Source organism: Oncorhynchus clarkii, chromosome 16 (genome assembly GCF_045791955.1).
Source record: "Oncorhynchus clarkii lewisi isolate Uvic-CL-2024 chromosome 16, UVic_Ocla_1.0, whole genome shotgun sequence".
Taxonomy (NCBI): domain Eukaryota; kingdom Metazoa; phylum Chordata; class Actinopteri; order Salmoniformes; family Salmonidae; genus Oncorhynchus; species Oncorhynchus clarkii.
Genome location: NC_092162.1, coordinates 34,489,238 through 34,509,559, shown reverse-complemented (window position 1 = coordinate 34,509,559; position 20,322 = coordinate 34,489,238). Strand labels below are relative to the sequence as shown.

At 45.0% G+C, this 20,322-nt stretch overlaps 1 protein-coding gene across 1 annotated transcript in view; it reads left to right on the top strand.

Moving 5' to 3' along the window:
* LOC139368345 (agrin-like) overlaps positions 1-10,774 on the top strand; it is a 445,616-nt gene extending 434,842 nt beyond the window's left edge. Inside the window, exons 34-36 of the mRNA XM_071107109.1 lie at positions 3,691-3,915; positions 4,200-4,303; positions 8,230-10,774. Of these exons, the coding sequence (XP_070963210.1) occupies positions 3,691-3,915; positions 4,200-4,303; positions 8,230-8,399 (499 nt within the window). The 3' untranslated portion in view covers positions 8,400-10,774. The remainder of the gene's footprint in view (positions 1-3,690; positions 3,916-4,199; positions 4,304-8,229) is intronic.
* Positions 10,775-20,322: the final 9,548 nt, after the last annotated feature.

Sequence of the window (20,322 nt, the reverse complement as noted above, 5' to 3'; positions counted from 1 at the left end):
CTAGTCTCTCAAAGCACTTCATGATGACGGAAGTGTGCTACGATCGCCCCGATAGTCATTTAGTTCAGTTACCTTAGCTTTCTTGGGAACAGATACAATGGTGGACATATTGAAGCATATGGGGACAGTCCGCGTGATCAAAACAGTCTTGGTCAGACCAGCATTGAATAAACCTTAGCATAGGTATTTCCTGTTTGAGTTTCTGCTTATAGGGAGGGAGGAGCGAAAGGGAGTTGCCGAAGAGAGGTGAGGGGAGAGCCTTGTAGCCATCCTGGAAGGGAGAGGATTTCTGCAGGCAATGTGTTGGTAAAACTTCGGTAGTGTTTTCCTCAGATTTGCTTTATTCAAATTCCCAGCTTTAATAAATGTCCCCCAGGTTATGCAGTTTCCAGTTTGCACATGGTCCAGTGTAGTTCTTTGAGAGCTGTCATGTATCGGCTAGAGGGGGAATAAACACGGCTGTGACGATAACCAAAGAAAATTCTAAGGAGGTAATGCGGTCGGCATTGATTGTGAGGTATTCTAGGTCGGTGAACAAAAGGACTTGAGTTCCTGTACGTTCCCACAATCACACCATGAGTAGTTAATCATGAAACATACCCCTCCGCCTTTCTTCTTCCCAGAGAGTTCTCTATCAGCACAATGTACTGAGAACCCAGCTGGCTGTATGGATGGGAACATAATATCCAGAGAGAGCCATGATTCTGTGATCACAGCTCCAGAGCCAAACTCATAATGTGTTCTATTTCCTGTGTTCATACTACCTAGAATGTAGTAATGCATTGGCTAGTATGCTAGTATGGACCATGGAAGGTAGCTAGACATGTTTTCCCATCTCCCGGGCAACAACTTACTCTGTTCAACACATCTCCCTGATCACTGAGGCTCTTGTCTATGCTGGACGATGCTATATAGTACATCACCCTGTAAGGTTCCTTGTGGGTCCTCCTTCCACCTCCCTCCGTCCGCTTATTGCACGCCCTTCCATTCTCTCCCCTGCTCCCTTAAAGTCCAGAGTCACTGGAGAACCTGTCGGAACAGAGGTGAGTGTCCTGGAGCCTGTAGCCAGCGCTGTCCAACCAATCGCTAGCATGCTGCTTCCCCACCCTTCTGCATCCCACCCCGACACAACCCCCCTCAGGTCGGCAGCCTAACTTCTCACTACTCAAGGGTCAGAAAGTGCCCCATAGAAACAGTATTGGAGAGCCACAGTTCAATACTCTCGGCCCCATTTACAGAAGTATAATAGGGCCACACTACTCTGTACACTGGGCCCCATAGAGAAATTATTGGAGGGCCAGACTTCTCTATACTTACCTATATACTGGGCCACGTATAGAGACAGTATTATATTGTAATTTGTTTATCTGGATCCCCATAAGCTGTTGCAATCGCACCCGGGTCTATTAAGACAGCAGAGCTCAGTCCCCAATCATATCTAGCCCTAGCAGCCAAACGAGCCATCCAACCTTGCAATCTCTATGCAATGTTTTCCTTACAAGTTTAGCAATGCTCTGTTTACTTCTCCCACCTAAAGGCAATGGGGTGCACAGCCCTTTTTTAGACTTATTCAAAAAGGAATAAAAGAAGCATAGAAGACGCTACTCCATAATATTAATCAAATCCAGTAAGTAAACCCCAAAGTAAGACAACTTGGTTGCATTTTAAATCATGTATTGTTTCCCATCAAATTCTTAATTCAGTTAAATTCAAACGTTGTCCCTTCTTGGAAATGTATTATGCAACCGTCCGAGACATAATTAAGACTAGTCAGTATAGTATAAATACAGTATAATATATCCTTAGTCTGAGGACCTTATTCTTTCTGAAAATCCATCCTGTTGAGGATTTATTCAACCTCATAACCAGGCTGTTGAGGATTTATTGAACCTCCTACCCAGGCTGTTGAGGATTTATTGAACCTCATAACCCAGGCTGTTGAGGATTTATTGAACCTCCTACCCAGGCTGTTGAGGATTTATTGAACCTCATAACCCAGGCTGTTGAGGATTTATTGAACCTCCTACCCAGGCTGTTGAGGATTTATTGAACCTCCTACCCAGGCCGTTGAGGATTTATTGAACCTCCTACCCAGGCTGTTGAGGATTTATTGAACCTCCTACCCAGGCAAGAGGAAAGGAGTCCAAATATTGTATGTGTTTTGCTACTGTTTGTCTAAAGGATTTCTATGACTCTAAATTCATTAGTCATTCTGTTTTGTGAATTTGTGCTTGAGTGAATTTAAATGGTGTATTTTAGAAAGATTAGTTATGCTTTGGAAATCTCAAATCCAAATGTAGAAACGTTGCACTCCTTCCTCTCTGCTGGGTCGAATACTAAACATGCGTCAAGTTCTATTGGCCATACCTGAACAGAAACTAAATGAAAAGCCTTAAATAATTATTTGGTTTAAACAATCCGTCCAGTCTCTTCACCACCGTTAGCTCATTAGCAGTAGCACCACTTTTGGCCGGCCCAATGAGAGGATCAAATCAAACTTTATTTATACGCAGTCAAGGGTAATTTTCTCTTTTCTTCCTTTTCTCCTCTCCTTCTGCCCTTTGTGGATAACCCCCTGTGCTCCCATAAGACTCTGTCTGTTTGCTGAGCAGACTTGTGTCGTGTACATGTCATGTCTGTCTTGTGTGATCTGGGTTTTGTGTTGTGTGCTCTCTGTTCTGTGTTGTGTGCTCTCTGTTCTGTGTTGTGTGCTCTCTGTTCTGTGTTGTGTTGTGTGCTCTCTGTTCTGTGTTGTGTTGTGTGCTCTCTGTTCTGTGTTGTGTGCTCTCTGTTCTGTGTTGTGTGCTCTCTGTTCTGTGTTGTGTGCTCTCTGTTCTGTGTTGTGTGCTCTCTGTTCTGTGTTGTGTTGTGTGCGCTCTGTTCTGTGTGCTTTGCCTGTTTGTCAAAAAAAAAAATGTTGTACCTTGTCGACTTCACAGTACATTACAGCGATACCGATTAGTGACACACACACCACAAACACATTGGCATGATTCTCTTGATATCCATCCCTTGAAGGAAACAATGGAGAATAAAGGAGCTGTTTAAAAATAGCTTCCTTTCTGGAGTCTTTTTGTTTGAGGTCTGTACCAAATGGAGCTGTGTGCATGTGTGCATACATGGATGTGTGTATGTATGCCTGTGTGTGTGTGTGTGTGTGTGTGTGTGTGTGTGTGTGTAGGCTCTGAGCAGCAGCCCACTCACAGAGTAGAGACAGCTGTGGCAGTGACATGCAGCGCTCCCCATAAGAAGGCCCAGGATGTCCCAGTCTCCACCCCTCTCCCCAGCTCCCTGACTCCCCCGCAGCACTGGCAGTCCAGAGACTGAGATCAAACAGCACCGAACCCCCCAGAATCCTGCCTCAGTCCCCACCTAACGAGAGAGAGAGAGAGAGAGAGAGAGATAGAGATTTCTCACATGACCCTCTCAAGTGCTTTCAGATCAGTTGTCATGAAGGAAGCTAGACAAGGAATTAGGAAACCAGTGAAGTGTATTGGGACACAGCCATCACTGGTAACCATTTAGAATGCATCCCATCACTATCAACCTTGAATCACCTCTCTGGGGTTCATACGTACAAGCAACACAGCCAGTATGCAAACGTTGACTACTTCACAGTTCACAATCACCTCACATACTCTGCTCTCCAATAATATAAGTAATTCTAAAGCTCCTCCCCCTGCCCTGCAGTGAGAAGGCCCTGCTAGTGAACAAATTTGAGCTGAGCATCAAGACGGAGGCCACACAGGGCCTGGTGCTGTGGAGCGGCAAGGGCGTGGAGCGCTCTGACTATATCGCCCTGGCCATTGTGGATGGCCGCGTGCAGATGACCTATGACCTGGGCTCCAAGCCTGTGGTGCTTCGCTCGACGGTGCGCGTCAACACTAACAGTTGGATCTGCGTCAAGGCCAGCAGGTAAGGCGACGGCTAACGGGACATTCAACAGGATAGCTTGTATTTGTGATTTTGCTTAAGCGTAAATCCTAACTTCAACTTGACTAACTTTGACTTGGGTGGAAGTTAGGATTTAGCCCTAAGTGAATATTTATATTAGTGATATCGGATGCACTCACTCTCTCCCCCTTCGCTCAATCACCTGCTAAGCACATAGCCATCTGACTTGATTTTTACTACAAGCCAGTAAACAACTCCCTCTTTCTCTCCCTATCCCCCCCCCTCTCCCTCTACCTCCCCCTCAGAGCACGTAGGGACGGATCTCTCCAGGTGGGCAACGAGGCAGCAGTCACGGGATCGTCGCCCCTGACAGCCACTCAGCTGGACACAGACGGAGCTCTCTGGTTGGGTAGGTGGATTAAGGATTAATAAGCCCGCAACAGGTCTTAGGTTTAACACACAGTGAAACAGACACACAGAGGCAGACACAGGTGTACAAACATACACACACCCAGATGGGAATGCAGACACACGACAGACAGACAAATCAAATAAATGTTTATTTGTCGCATGCGCCCTTAACCAACAATGCAGTTTTAAGGAAACAAAGTGTTAAGTAAAAAATAGATACAGTTGAAGTCGGAAGTTTACATACACTTAGGTTGGAGTCATTAAAACTAGTTTTTCAACCATTCCACAAATTTCTTATTAACAAACTATAGTTGTGGCAAGTCGGTTAGGACACCTACTTTGTGCATGACATAAGTCATTTTTCCAACAATTGTTTACAGATTATTTCACTTATAATTCACTGTATCACAATTCCAGTGAGTCAGAAGTTTACATACACTAAGTTGACTGTGCCTTTAAACAGCTTGGAAAATTCCAGAAAATGATGTCATGGCTTTAGAAGCTTCTGATAGGCTAATTGACATCATTTGAGTCAATTGGAGGTGTACATGTGAATGTATTTCAAGGCCTACCCTCAAACTCAGTGCCTCTTTGCTTGACATCATGGGAAAATCAAAAGAAATCAGCCAAGACCTCCACGAGTCTGGTTCATCCTTGGGAGCAATTTCCAAAGGCCTGAAGGTACCACGTTCATCTGTACAAACAATAGTATGCAAGTATAAACACCATGGGACCAAACAGCCATCATACCACTCAGGAAGGAGACGCGTTCTGTCTCCTAGAGATTAACTTACTTTGGTGCGAAAAATGCAAATCAATCACAGAACAACAAATGACCTTGTTAAGATGCTGGAGGAAACGGGTACAAAAGTATCTATATCCGCAGTAAAACGAGTCCCATATCGACATAACCTGAAAGACCGCTCAGCAAGGAAGAAGCCACTGCTCCAAAACTACCATAAAAAAGCCAGACTACGATTTGCAACTGCACATTGGGACAAAGATGGTACTTTTTGGAGAAATGTCCTCTGGTCGGATGAAATGAAAATAGAACTGTTTGGCCATAATGACCATTGCTATGTTTGGAGGAAAAAGGAGGAGGCTTGCAAGTTGAAGGACACCATCCTAACCATGAAGCACAGGGGTGGCAGCATCATGTTGTGGGGGTGTTTTGCTGCAGGAGGGACTGGTGCACTTCACAAAATAATGAAGAAGGGAAATTATGTGGATATATTGAAGCAACATCTTAAGACATCAGTCAGGAAGTTAAAGCTTGGTTGCAAATGGGTCTTCCAAATGGACAATGACCCCAAGCATACTTCCAAAGTTGTGGCAAAATAGCTGAAGGACAACAGAGTCAAGGTATTGGAGTGGCCATCACAAAGCCCTGACCTCAATCCTATAGAACATTTGTGGGCAGAACTGAAAGAGTGTGCGAGCAAGGAGGCCTACAAACCTGCCTCAGTTACCCCAGCTCTGTCAGGAGGAATGGGCCAAAATTCATCCACATTACTGTGGGAAGCTTGTGGAAGGCTACCCGAAACATTTGACCCAGGTTAAACAATTTAAAGGCAATGCTACCAAATACTAATTGAGTGTATGTAAACTTCTGACCCACTGGGAATGTGATGAAAGAAGAAAAAAAAAAAGAAAAAAAAGCTGAAATAAATCACTCTACTATTATTCTGACATTTCATATTCTTAAAATAAAGTGGTGATCCTAACTGACCAAAGACAAGGAATTTTTACTAGGATTAAATGTCAGGAATTGTGAAAAACTGAGTTTAAATGTATTTGGCTAAGGTGTATGTAAACTTCAACTGTAAATAGAAAAATAAAAGTAACAAATAATTACACAGCAGCAGTAAAATAACAATAGCGAGGCTATATACAGGGGGTACCGGTACAGAGTCAATGTGCGGGGGCACCGGTTAGTCGAGGTAATGGAGGTAATATGTTCATGTAGGTAGAGTTAAAGTGACAATGCATAGATAATAAACAGAGCAGCAGCAGCATAAAAGAGAGGGGGCAATGCAAATCGTCTGGGAAGCTCTTTGATTAGCTGTTCAGGAGCCTTATGGCTTTGGGGTAGAAGCTGTTGAGAATACTTTTGGACTTAGACTCGGTGCTCTGGTACTGCTTGCCATGCAGCAGCAGAGAGAACACTCTATGACTAGAGGGCTGGAGTCTTTGACATTTTTTAGGGCCATCCTCTGACACCGCCTGGTATAGAGGTCCTGGATGGAAAGAAGCTTGGCCCCAGTGATATACTGGGCCAATCACACTACCCTCTGTAGTGCCTTGCGGCCCGAGGCCGAGCAGTTGCCATACCAGGTGACCAGGTGATCACTGCTGTGTCATCGGAAAACATGATGATGGTGTTGGAGTCGTGCCTGGCCATGCAGTCATGAGTCGTCCATACATCAATCCGTCAGACACTAAAATGTTGTTTTTAGAAACAGCAAGTGAGTAAACGCTGATAATACTTGGTCTAACTTCCCTCTGATAGTGTAACGAACATGGACTAGTGACCAAGGTACTGTTGAGCAACACATAGGGTTAACCTGAAATTTGACACACACAGTACATTTCCATCTGTAACAATGGTAGGTGTGTGCCAGAAATGAGGAATGCGCTCACTATGCATTGCAGTGGATGTGAAAGAACTCCCTGGCATGAAAATAATTGGTCATAAATGTAAGATGACGGTCTGGAAAGAGTGTCCAACTCTATTCCGGTATTGATTTGAGAAATGAAAAGCAATCTGACTAAACTCAAAAGTTTTCTTTTCTCTGGAATTTGAAACGACCAAAGAAGTCTGCCTGTTATCTTTTTGAGTTCCATTTGACCTGAACTTCGCTCAGCGAAATGGCTTTTGAAGTAGCACACGCTGATAGATTGAATATTCTGGGGAAATGGCGCTGGTAGAATTTTTTTTTTCCTTGAAATGCATTTGGTCGTGTAAGGTGTCGGGAAGGTGTGTGTGGGTGTTTTGAGTTAGGAGAGCCAGCAGGTGGAAGGACACACATAATCATCATAATTTCTCACACACACACACGCGCACGCGCGCGCGCACACACACACTGACACACCACACACACACACCGCTGCGGTTCCAAACAGGTGCCGAGCACGCCCCACAGCAAGAATACATTATCCTTTCAGCAGGCCTCACATCAAGCAGCTCCTCGCTTTTAAATCCTTCTCTTTCACTGCTCATCATTAATTAATCTTTTACTCGCATAAAATTAGCCCTGTCGATCCCCGATTCAGAGGCACGCAATCCGATTAGAGGGGACAGAGAGAAGGGGGAAAGAGCTTGACGGAAAGGCCAACTTGGGGCAGCAGATGAAACAGGGACAAAAGCAGGAGAGGGAAGAGAAAGGAAATAAGTGGAAAATAGTGTCTTTGAGAGGGAAAGAGATATAGGCAAAGAGTGTGTGAAAGTGTTTGATAGAGAATGAGAGACAGAAAACGAGAGAAAGATAAATCCAGGTGAATTATCAGAAGACGGGCTCCCCTTGGAGTGAATGAGAGACAGAAAACGAGAGAAAGATAGATTCACCTGGATTTATCAGAAGACGGGCTCCCCTTGGAGTGAATGGTGATTTCTAGTGACTGTACTGCTCGAGCAAGCCTCCAGAAAGGACCACCTGTTTGATATGCAGTTCGTTCCTGTTCACCAGAGCTACATGTCTCTCTCTCATCATCTACTGCCAGTGTCAACATCACACAGTACTTTACAGCAGTTAGTTATCCTTTGTGGCAGGACACATGCTGCTTTGTGGGAGATGCAAGGATGTGACCTCAATCTGTGGGAGTGCTGGGGTGCATGCATTTGTTGTGTGTCTGTCCATGCACCTCAGACACTGTTCTAAAGCGCCCTCTTTCTCTTCCCTTCTCTCTCTCTCGTTCTGTCTCCAGGTGGCTTGGAGGAGTTGATGGTGGCCCACAGGCTGCCTAAGGCCTACAGCACGGGCTTCATTGGCTGTGTAAAGAATGTGGTGGTGGACGGCATGGGGCTTCACCTGGTGGAGGACGCCCTCAATAGCCCCAAAATATTACACTGTTCCGCCGCTGAGGACAAAAAATAGCCTGGCTAAACCACCCCCTTCATAAACTACATGTCTAATGCTGTAATTAAGTTATATTTTTGTATAATTGTCATCGCTTTTTGTATTGGAAAAAAATAATACATCGTTTAAATTTGTTTTATTTTGTTTTGTTATACTGTATTTTTTTGTTTGTTTATCTACGCCTCCCGTTCATTCATTATCCCCCTCCTGAAAGGCTGGTGTAAATACCTTGCCTATATGCGTACATTTGTGTGGCGTTGCAAGACAAGCGAAAGTTGCATTAATTGTATTTGTTATTTTCAAACAAACGCGAAAAAAAACCTTCCTATCGCTCATTGCTTGAACACTGGTGAACCACATTGGTCCTATTATTGCCTCGTCTTGGTGTCATATCAGTCACTACCACCCAACACAGCCTATAGACATAACCCTAACTCTACATACAAACATTCCCGTGTGAGGCAAATGCAGTAGACATCCTGCAGATACCTGTGTCATGTTCATTAGAGCACACTGTTACAAAATGTTTTACAACATTTTGCAACGAAAACAAGCCTGTCTTATTGGTGCCTCACGAACACAACTCTGGTTTCATAGAACCCTCTGCTTGCCACTGATAGGACACAAGTTTATTCCATATTAGTTAAGACTGAGTTTCGGAAACCGCCTGATCAAACTCTTCTAACTCCTCATACAGCGCAAATACTCTCAGTTGGCTCTGAACCAATGACTAAGTCTCATTTTTGAACAAAGACGAAGTGCCATGCATTCCAGAACAACTTACATATCATAATTTCAAAACATCCATCAATCAAGAAATGTAATAATAATTTACATAAATACATGTAATAAATATAGAGTATATAAATACCTGAGACTGTGAATATGTAAGATTGGTTCTCTTCTCATGTATTGTGCTTCTCATGTATTGTGCATATTCTATTTTGCAATCAGTAAAGCTAACAATGACCACTAGTTGCATGCAGTTTCTGCGGTGTTGATTTTGTTTTGTTTTAGTTTCGCCAGATCTTTTCATTTTCTGAGGCGAACGTGTCAGCGGTCGAGTGGATTGTTTTACTCTCACCTGATTTCACTGAGCTTGTAGAACTATTTCATTTGGCTGGGTCCTTTTTTTTATGGTGTAAGAGAACAAGTTGTTGTTTTTACCACATCTGGCCTGATGGAGGAGCTGTAAGATAAGGCTAAATAGAGGAAGAGGAGAGATGTCATACCAGGTGGGCAATGGGACCCTTCAATGCTCAGTCATGGAATGTTCAGTCATCAATAAAATTCTTCAATCTTTCAAACTTCAGAGTAAAAAAAATGTTTTCAAATTGAAATGAAAACTGGTTTATACTCTTGCATTAAAATAACATAAACTCTTGCTGTTGGAAAGGGGATAATGTGATAAGTTGGGATATTGGGCGGCAAAATGTAAAGAAAAATCGCAAACATAATTGCAATTGCAAATAAACATACTAATACATGGGTGTGTATTAAGATGAATTCTGTAACATCCAAAAACTGACATAAACCCACTCTGTTTTGATAAATAAGATACTTGGCAATATTGTTCACTTCATATTTCCCCCTTCTGAAACAAAGGCGGCCATTTTGTACGTGTAAATTTAGCATTGTGTAAAACTGTGGAGGTTATGTTTTTAGTACTATACACTGGAACCAAGAAGTCTGACTTGTCTGTTCACTACACACAATAATTATGTTCTTATGTCAATGGGGAAGGAAAGGGAAGGGGAAGAGCATTGAAGCATATGACTTTTGAGTCAAATCAAGGACTAGTTTCCAAAGCTAAGACCAGTAACCGTGTGTGCTTATGTATGGTCTACACCACTGCATTTCTATGTTGTATTACTGTTGAATTGGACCTATTCCAGTAGTTGTGGAATGTGTCCTGTGTTATTGACACTCAGAAGTGACACTGGCTCAAGAGTAAGACGGGCACAATCTAATGTCGGGGTAGTTGCAACTGTCTATGAATTGCCTTAAAACAGTTCAACGGCTCACCGGTTGACAAAGTCGTTGTCCATACTGTTCTGTGCTCTTATTTTAGCCAGCATCCTAGCCTCATCAACCCCATCGTGTAAATTAATATGTAATAATTAAATTCATAATAATACTCATACAAGTCATCGGAGAGCCTCAAAAATGTCTGCCTCTGGCTTTTACAGAAAAGGTACTATTTACTGTTTGAATCTATTTTCTGTTCCTTTATGTCTTCATGTGGATTCCCCTATCGACTGGCCTCTAAACTACTGTTTGATTTAGACGCTCCTGAAGGGCAGTGCACCGAGTAAGAGTGGCATGACCTGATCATTACTAACTTTATTACCTTTGTCTTTTGTTCCTACCACCATGAAATAAAATGTCAAACAGACCTGACTCTGTCGCCTGTCTCCGTGGAATCCATCTCCTTCCGTCGAAACAACATAAGGATTACTTAACGGCTTCATAAGCAATGCATAACGGCATTATAAGCACTACCTAAACATTGATCGACGCTTACTGTACACGGTATGTCAATAACATATATTTTACTCATGCTTATTAAAGTGTTAATGACTCCTAACAAACCTTATGTAGTTACTCTTGGATTGTTGAATTATAAATATAAATTAGGAGTTGTCTGTGCAGTATGAACTGCGGCCTTTATAATTCAAGCCATAGCTTAATGAGAACTCGTGTAGGGCACACATCTAACATACGAGTACCTCCACAGATAACTATGAGTTCAGGACTAATGTAAAGCTGGAATGTCAACATGTGCTTGGGGTGAGAAAATTAGATGGACAGGCAGGCAGTAATGCCAATCTCATTATTATTCTGAGTTCAACTCAAGTGGGATTTTGGACTGGCATCAGAGTGTAAAGCCTCCAGCCAGCTAAGCACATTTCAAGATTTGTTATTTTTAACAGGGAATACATTATGAAATTATTATTTTTACAAAGGTCAAAGGAGATTTATGAATTATGCAACAATGCCGGGCCTTCAGTAGATATCCTGAGCAGAAGAAGAGAGATGGAGTGGGGGGAAAAGTGCCTGGAGATGTGTGGGGGGAAAAGCAATTTCATCCATGAGCCTTTCTCATGACATAACTGCACAAATAAAAACAGACTGTGTTTGATTTCTGCGGTCCAACGTGAAGTAATGATGAATTTATCCGAGCTCTGATAAGAGGGATCTTTTCTCTTTGGGAGGGGGGTTTCTAGCTAGGCCGGGGTTGGCTGCAATAAAGGCTCTATTTTCTGTCTGTAACAAGGACCTAGCTGTCCTGCTATCAGACTCTATGTGAGTCCCTTTTGTTTATTTTTCTGGGACTTTATTTTGGACCAGAGGACTCTTGAGTCTCAGGGTGAAAATATCAGCCTGGAACCAATCACATTGGGACAGAGAGAGAGGAGAGAGGTCTTGGCCTGGTTCTATGGGACCGTTCTATGCTGATGAACATTGAGCTACAGTCGGCATACACAGTCACCCCATCCCATGGGCTCTTTTATCATGCCGACTGCCGACTGTTTACCCAAACCAAACAGAGCATGATTGTAATGGTTCCAGCAACTAGGGTGGACGCTTAACCTGGCCAGCTTAAAGCAGCTTGGTTTGGCTCGGCTCGGCTCAGTAGTGTCAAACGCCTTACTTTTCCTAATTCATTTAAAGTATCCCATTACACCAACTAATGGTCTGGATCTGGATGAATCATTTGTCTGTCTTGCACCTCTCGTTCTCCGCCACCACACACCTTTCTGTCAATGGCAACCTGGATGTCACATAGCAATAAATCTGCTAATTCCATTGTAGTCCATTTTAGTGGATCTATCAGTTTAACTGTGAGTGAGGGAAGGACAGTGGAAATGGGTAAAGGAAACCATTTCAAAGTATTTGGACCCAGCCTTGGTCTGCACAACAGTGTCCTCTCTATACATTCTCAACATTCTGTTAGTAAACTCAACCTCAAACATGTCCACGGCATATTCAAATCAAGTTTATTTATAAAGCCCTTCTTACATCAGCTGATGTCACAAAGTGCTGTACAGAAACCCAGCCTAACTCCAAACAGCTAGCAATGCAGGTGTAGAAGCACGGTGGCTAGGAAAAACTCCCTAGAAAGGCCAGAACCTAGGAAGAAACCTAGAGAGGAACCAGGCTATGAGGGGTGGCGAGTCCTCTTCTGGCTGTGTCGCGTGGAGATTATAACAGAACATGGCCAAGATGTTCAAATTTTCCAGCAGGGTCAAATAATACAATTCACAGTGGTTGTCGAGGGTGCAACAGGTCAGCACCTCAGAAGTAAATGTTAGTTGGCTTTTCATAGCCGATCATTCAGAGTATCTCTACCACTCCTGCTGTCTCTAGAGAGTTGAAAACAGCACGTCCGGAGAACAGGTCAGGGTTCCACAGCCAGAGGCAGAACAGTTGAAACTGGAGCAGCAGCATGGCCAGGTGGACTGGGGACAGCAAGGAGTCATCAGGCCAGGTAGTCCTGAGGCATGGTCCTAGGGCTAATCTGTTAATTGAAAATGCAACAAACCTTTCTCCATGGCTCTCAAGTTATCTATTTTGGCTTTAAGACCCGTCCCTAGAATTCCCTAAAAGAGCAATGACATATCAATTACATTTGAATTCAACAGAACTCCCACTGTGTTGTGTTACTGGTGCGGTATAGAGTACCACAGTATGAGTTATAATACCCGTAAAACCTAGGGGTCAAATGGTTCCAATCGTTTCACCATTCATTTTTCCATAGGGGATTCTAGGAACACTTTAAATAAGGGCTGTGTTTCATATCGACTTACCCTGGCATGACGTTTTGATATTTGCCTGTATTTACAACCCCAAAAATGAAATGCTAATTCGCTGTTAATGAGGCTATCATACATGAGGCTATCAAACTACAGATGCCTGTCTCAAGCTTTACGTCACTCACTAAGCCATGATGATCTGGATGAGTCTGTCGAATCAAGGTGAAGGTAAGAATCTCTGGATTAACCTCTTTGATCTCTAGGGGCGCTATTTCATTTTTGGATAAAAAACGTTCCCGTTTTAAGCGCGATATTTTGTCACGAAAAGATGCTCGACTATGCATATTCTTGACAGTTTTTGAAAGAAAACACTCTGAAGTTTCAGAATCTGCAAAGATATTGTCTGTAAGTGCCCCAGAACTCATTCTACAGGCGAAACCAAGATGATGCGTCAACCAGGAAATGAGCAGATTTCTGAAGCTCTGTTTTCCATTGTCTCCTTATATGGCTGTGATTGCGCAAGGAATGAGCCTACACTTTCTGTCGTTCCCCCAACGTGTTAGCAGCATTGTGACGTATTTGTAGGCATATCATTGGAAGATTGACCATAAGAGACTACATTTTCCAAGTGTCCGCCTGGTGTCCCTGCGTCGAAATTGGAGCGTAAAGCCAGGTGCAATTATTTTTCCATTTGAGAGCAAGGAGAAACCAGGCTTCCAGGAAGGATATATCATTGAAGAGATATGTGGAAAAACACCTTGAGGATTGATTCTAAACCACGTTTGCCATGTTTCAGTCGATATTATGGAGTTAATTTGGAAAAAAGTTTGCGTTTTGAGGGCTGAATTTTCGTTTATTTTTTTTTATTTTATTTTTATTTTTTTATTTTTTTTGGTAGCCAAATGTGATGTACAAAACGGAGCTATTTCTAATACACAAAGAATATTTTTGGAAAAACTGAGCATCTGCTATCTAACTGAGAGTCTCCTCATTGAAAACATCAGAAGTTCTTCAAAGGTAAGTTATTTTATTTGAAGGCTTTACTTGTTTTTGTGATAGTTGCCTGCTAAATGCTAACGCTAATGCTAACGCTAAATGCTACGCTAGCTAGCTACTGTTACACAAATGATTGTTTTCCTATGGTTGAAAAGCATATTTTGAAAATCTGAGATGACAGTGTTGTTAACAAAAGGCTAAGCTTGAGAGATAGCATATTTATTTCATTTCATTTGCGATTTTCATGAATAGTTAACGTTGCGTTATGGTAATGAGCTTAGGTCTATAAATAGAATCCCGGATCCGGGTTTGGTTGTCGCAACAGGTTAAAGAGCTGAATTATCTGTTAGCTAAATTTAGTAATTAATAAATTGCCTACATTTATTTAAATTCACAATTCTGTGAACTGTCTTGGGCAAGTTTTTAATTTACTGTATTTAATACATGTTATTAAGCCAGCTAGCTCATGGTTAGCTGGTTAACAATATTAGTCTGGCTAGATAGCTACATTAGCTGTCTGTCTAGCCATTTAAATGTGTCATGTATTGTCATATTATGTCTTGTTCCTGTTCTTTCTCTTCACTCCGTCTCCCTCTGCTGGTCGTATTAGGTTACCTTCTCTTCCTCTCCTTCCCCCAGCTGCTCCTCATCTTCTCTAACTACCTCGTTCACCCTTTTCCCACCTGTTCCCTCTTTTCCCTCTGATTAGGTCTCTATTTCTCTCTCTGTTCCTGCTTCTGTCTTTGTCAGATTCTCGTTTGAGTTTCTCATGCCAGAACCAAACTATCGTCTCGTTTGCTTCACCCTTGTCCTGTCCTGTCGGAATCTGCCTGTTCATCTGATGCTACGTGTGATCAGGTACCTCTGTCCTCTACAACCCAGCTATTCTCCTCTGCTGCTAGAAGGGGAACTGTTCTGTGATATTCAGAAGGACTTTATGTTTCATTTGTCGCCCTCTCTGCGGGTTGTTTATTTTGCCATCATATACATTTGAAGAGGATCTATGTCTTACCTGTGTTTTGACATTAAAGGACTCTGTTTTTGTTAAACCGCTTTTGGGTCCTCACTCACGTGCATAACAGAAGAATCTGACCAAGAATGGACCCAGCGACTTCGGATCCTCTCCACTCAGCCGTCGAGATCCAGGGAGCGATGCTAGGCAGACACGAGCAGGAATTGTCTGCTGCTCGACATGCCGTTGAGACCCTGGCCGCCCAAGTCTCCAACCTCACAGAACAGATTCACCATCTCCGCCTCGATCCACCGGCCACTTCCAGGGCTTTCGAATCTCCGGAGCCCAGAATCAATAACCCGCCGTGTTACTCTGGGGAGCCCACTGAATGCCGCTCGTTCCTCACCCAGTGTGATATTGTGTTTTCTTTCCAGCCCAACACTTACTCCAGGAGCACAGCTCGTATCGCCTACGTCATATCTCTCCTTACTGGACGGGCTCGTGAGTGGGGCACGGCAATCTGGGAGGCGAGGGCTGAGTGTACTAACCAGTATCAGGACTTTAAGGAGGAGATGATACGGGTTTTTGATCGTTCTGTTTTGGGGGAGGAAGCTTCCAGGGTCCTGTCTTCCCTATGTCAAGGTAATCGATCCATAACAGATTACTCTATTGAGTTTCGCACTCTTGCTGCCTCCAGTAACTGGAACGAGCCGGCTTTGCTCGCTCGTTTTCTGGAGGGTCTCCGCGCGGAGGTAAAGGATGAGATTCTCTCCCGGGAGGTTCCTTCCAGCGTGGATTCCTTGATTGAACTCGCTATTCGCATAGAGCGACGGGTTGATCTTCGTCACCGAGCTCGTGGAAAGGAGCTCGCGTTCTCCATTGCCCCCCTCTCCGCATCACTACCATCTTCCTCCGCCGGCTCGGGTGCTGAGCCTATGCAGCTGGGGGGTATCCGCATCTCGACTAAGGAGAGGGAACGGAGAATCACCAACCGCCTCTGTCTCTATTGCGGTTCCGCTGGTCATTTTGTCACTTCATGTCCAGTAAAAGCCAGAGCTCATCAGTAAGCGGAGGGCTACTGGTGAGCGCTACTTCTCTGGTCTCTCCTTCAAGATCCTGCACTACCTTGTCGGTCCATCTACGCTGGACCGGTTCGTCAGCTTCCTGCAGTGCCTTGATAGACTCTGGGGCGGAGGGCTGTTTTATGGACGAGACCTGGGCTCGGGAACATGACATTCCTCTCAGACAGTTAAGGGAGCCCACGGCCTTGTTCGCCTTGGATGGTAGTCCTCTCCCCAGGATTCAGCGTGAGACGCTACCTTTAACCCTCACTGTCTCTGGTAATCATAGCGAAACCTTTTCTTTTTTAATTTTTCGTTCACCTTTTACACCTGTTGTTTTGGGCCATCCCTGGCTAGTTTGTCATAATCCTTCTATTAATTGGTCTAGTAATTCTATCCTCTCCTGGAACGTCTCTTGTCATGTGAAATGTTTAATGTCTGCTATCCCTCCTGTTTCCTCTGTCTCTTCTTCACAGGAGGAGCCTGGTGATTTGACAGGGGTGCCGGAGGAATATCACGATCTGCGCACGGTGTTCAGTCGGTCCAGGGCCACCTCTCTTCCTCCACACCGGTTGTATGATTGTAGTATTGATCTCCTTCCGGGAACCACTCCCCCCCGGGGTAGACTATACTCTCTGTCGGCTCCCGAACGTAAGGCTCTCGAAGATTATTTGTCTGTAGCTCTTGACGCCGGTACCATAGTCCCCTCCTCCTCTCCCGCCGGAGCGGGGTTTTTTTTTGTTAAGAAGAAGGACGGGTCCCTGCGCCCCTGCATAGATTATCGAGGGCTGAATGACATAACAGTGAAGAATCATTATCCGCTTCCTCTTATGTCTTCAGCCTTCGAGATCCTGCAGGGAGCCAGGTTTTTCACTAAGTTGGACCTTCGTAACGCTTACCATCTCGTGCGCATCAGGGAGGGGGACGAGTGGAAGACGGCGTTTAACACTCCGTTAGGGCACTTTGAATACCGGGTTCTTCCTTTCGGCCTCGCTAACGCTCCAGCTGTCTTTCAGGCATTAGTCAATGACGTCCTGAGAGACATGCTGAACATCTTTGTTTTCGTTTACCTTGACGATATCCTGATTTTTTCACCGTCACTCCAGATTCATGTTCAGCACGTTCGACGTGTCCTCCAGCGCCTTTTAGAGAATTGTCTTTTTGTGAAGGCTGAGAAGTGCACTTTTCATGCCTCCTCCGTCACATTTCTCGGTTCTGTTATTTCCGCTGAAGGCATTAAGATGGATCCCGCTAAGGTCTAAGCTGTCATTGATTGGCCCGTCCCTAAGTCACGCGTCGAGCTGCAGCGCTTTCTCGGCTTCGCAAATTTCTATCGTCGTTTCATCCGTCATTTCGGTCAGGTGGCAGCTCCTCTCACAGCCCTTACTTCTGTCAAGACGTGCTTTAAGTGGTCCGTTTCCGCCCAGGGAGCTTTTGATCTCCTCAAGAATCGTTTTACATCCGCACCTATCCTTGTTACACCTGACGTCTCTAGACAGTTCGTTGTCGAGGTTGACGCGTCAGAGGTGGGCGTGGGAGCCATTCTTTCTCAGCGCTCCCTCTCTGACGACAAGGTCCACCCTTGCGCGTATTTTTCTCATCGCCTGTCGCCGTCGGAACGTAACTATGATGTGGGAAACCGCGAACTGCTCGCCTTCCGCTTAGCCCTAGGCGAATGGCGACAGTGGTTGGAGGGGGCGACCGTTCCTTTTGTCGTTTGGACTGACCATAGGAACCTTGAGTACATCCGTTCTGCCAAACGACTTAATGCGCGTCAGGCTCGTTGGGCGCTCGTTTCGAGTTCGTGATTTCTTATCGTCCGGGCTCTAAGAACACCAAGCCTGATGCTTTATCTCGTCTCTTCAGTTCTTCAGTAGCCTCCACTGACCCCGAGGGGATTCTCCCTGAGGGGCGTGTTGTCGGGTTGACTGTCTGGGGAATTGAGAGGCAGGTAAAGCAAGCACTCACTCACACTCCGTCGACGCGCGCTTGTCCTAGGAACCTTCTTTTCGTTCCCGTTCCTACTCGTCTGGACGTTCTTCAGTGGGCTCACTCTGCCAAGTTAGCCGGCCACCCCGGCGTTCGGGGTACGCTTGCTTCCATTCGCCAGCGTTTTTGGTGGCCCACCCGGGAGCATGACACGCGTCGTTTCGTGGCTGCTTGTTCGGTCTGCGCGCAGACTAAGTCCGGTAACTCCCCTCCTGCCGGCCGTCTCAGACCGCTTCCCATTCCCTCTCGACCGTGGTCTCACATCGCCTTAGATTTTATCACCGGACTGCCTTCGTCAGCGGGGAAGACTGTTATTCTTACGGTTGTCGATAGGTTCTCTAAGGCGGCTCATTTTATTCCCCTCGCTAAGCTCCCTTCTGCTAAAGAAACGGCACAAATCATCATCGAGAATGTTTTCAGAATTCATGGCCTTCCGTCAGACGTCGTTTCGGACAGGGGTCCGCAATTCACGTCTCAATTTTGGAGGGAGTTTTGCCGTTTGATTGGGGCTTCCGTCAGTCTCTCTTCCGGCTTTCACCCCCAGTCTAACAGTCAAGCAGAACGGGCCAATCAGACTATTGGTCGCATCTTACGCAGTCTTTCTTTTCGTAACCCTGCGTCTTGGTCAGAACAGCTCCCCTGGGCAGAATACGCCCACAACTCGCTTCCTTCGTCTGCGACCGGGCTATCTCCTTTTCAGAGTAGCCTCGGGTACCAGCCTCCGCTGTTCTCGTCTCAGTTCGCCGAGTCCAGCGTCCCCTCCGCTCAGGCTTTTGTCCAACGTTGCGAGCGCACCTGGAAGAGGGTCAGGTCTGCACTTTGCCGTTATAGGGCGCAGACTGTGAGAGCCGCTAATAAGCGTAGAACTAAGAGTCCTAGATATTGTCGCGGTCAGAGAGTTTGGCTCTCCACTCAGAACCTTCCCCTTAAGACAGCTTCTCGCAAGTTGACCCCGCGGTTCATTGGTCCGTTCCGTATTTCTCAGATCATTAATCCTGTCGCAGTGCGACTTCTTCTTCCGCGATATCTTCGTTGCGTCCACCCGGTCTTCCATGTCTCCTGTGTTAAGCCCGTTCTTCGCGCCCCCGCTCGTCTTCCCCCCCCCCCATCCTTGTCGAGGGCGCACCTATCTACAGGGTCCGTAAGATTTTGGACATGCGTCCTCGGGGCCGTGGTCATCAGTACCTAGTGGATTGGGAGGGGTACGGTCCTGAGGAAAGGAGTTGGGTTCCCTCTCGGGACGTGCTGGACCGTTCGCTGATCGATGATTTCCTCCGTTGCCACCAGGTTTCCTCCTCGAGTGCGCCAGGAGGCGCTCGGTGAGTGGGGGGGTACTGTCATGTATTGTCATATTATGTCTTGTTCCTGTTCTTTCTCTTCACTCCGTCTCCCTCTGCTGGTCGTATTAGGTTACCTTCTCTTCCTCTCCTTCCCCCAGCTGCTCCTCATCTTCTCTAACTACCTCGTTCACCCTTTTCCCACCTGTTCCCTCTTTTCCCTCTGATTAGGTCTCTATTTCTCTCTCTGTTCCTGCTTCTGTCTTTGTCAGATTCTCGTTTGAGTTTCTCATGCCAGAACCAAACTATCGTCTCGTTTGCTTCACCCTTGTCCTGTCCTGTCGGAATCTGCCTGTTCATCTGATGCTACGTGTGATCAGGTACCTCTGTCCTCTACAACCCAGCTATTCTCCTCTGCTGCTAGAAGGGGAACTCTTCTGTGATATTCAGAAGGACTTTATGTTTCATTTGTCGCCCTCTCTGCGGGTTGTTTATTTTGCCATCATATACATTTGAAGAGGATCTATGTCTTACCTGTGTTTTGACATTAAAGGACTCTGTTTTTGTTAAACCGCTTTTGGGTCCTCACTCACGTGCATAACATAAATGCATGAAAAAATGAGTTTAGCTTTCTTTGGCTTTTATAAACCAACAAGGCAGCTTGCTAGTTAACTCGTTTGCTAACTTAGATGGTGAACAAGGCGTCCTTGATAATGTTTGTATCTGTGGGTGAGGGGTGGGTCGCCTACTTCAATTCTACTTGACTTGTACAGTAGCTACCCTAGAATTATTTGGATTATTTGGATTAGCATCCTCTCTTGAGTCAACAGTGCTTTACTTTACTGTGTTTTCTGTTACCCTCTTAACAGCAGATCATTAGTAGAGCTAGCAGGCAATATTGATGCAGGA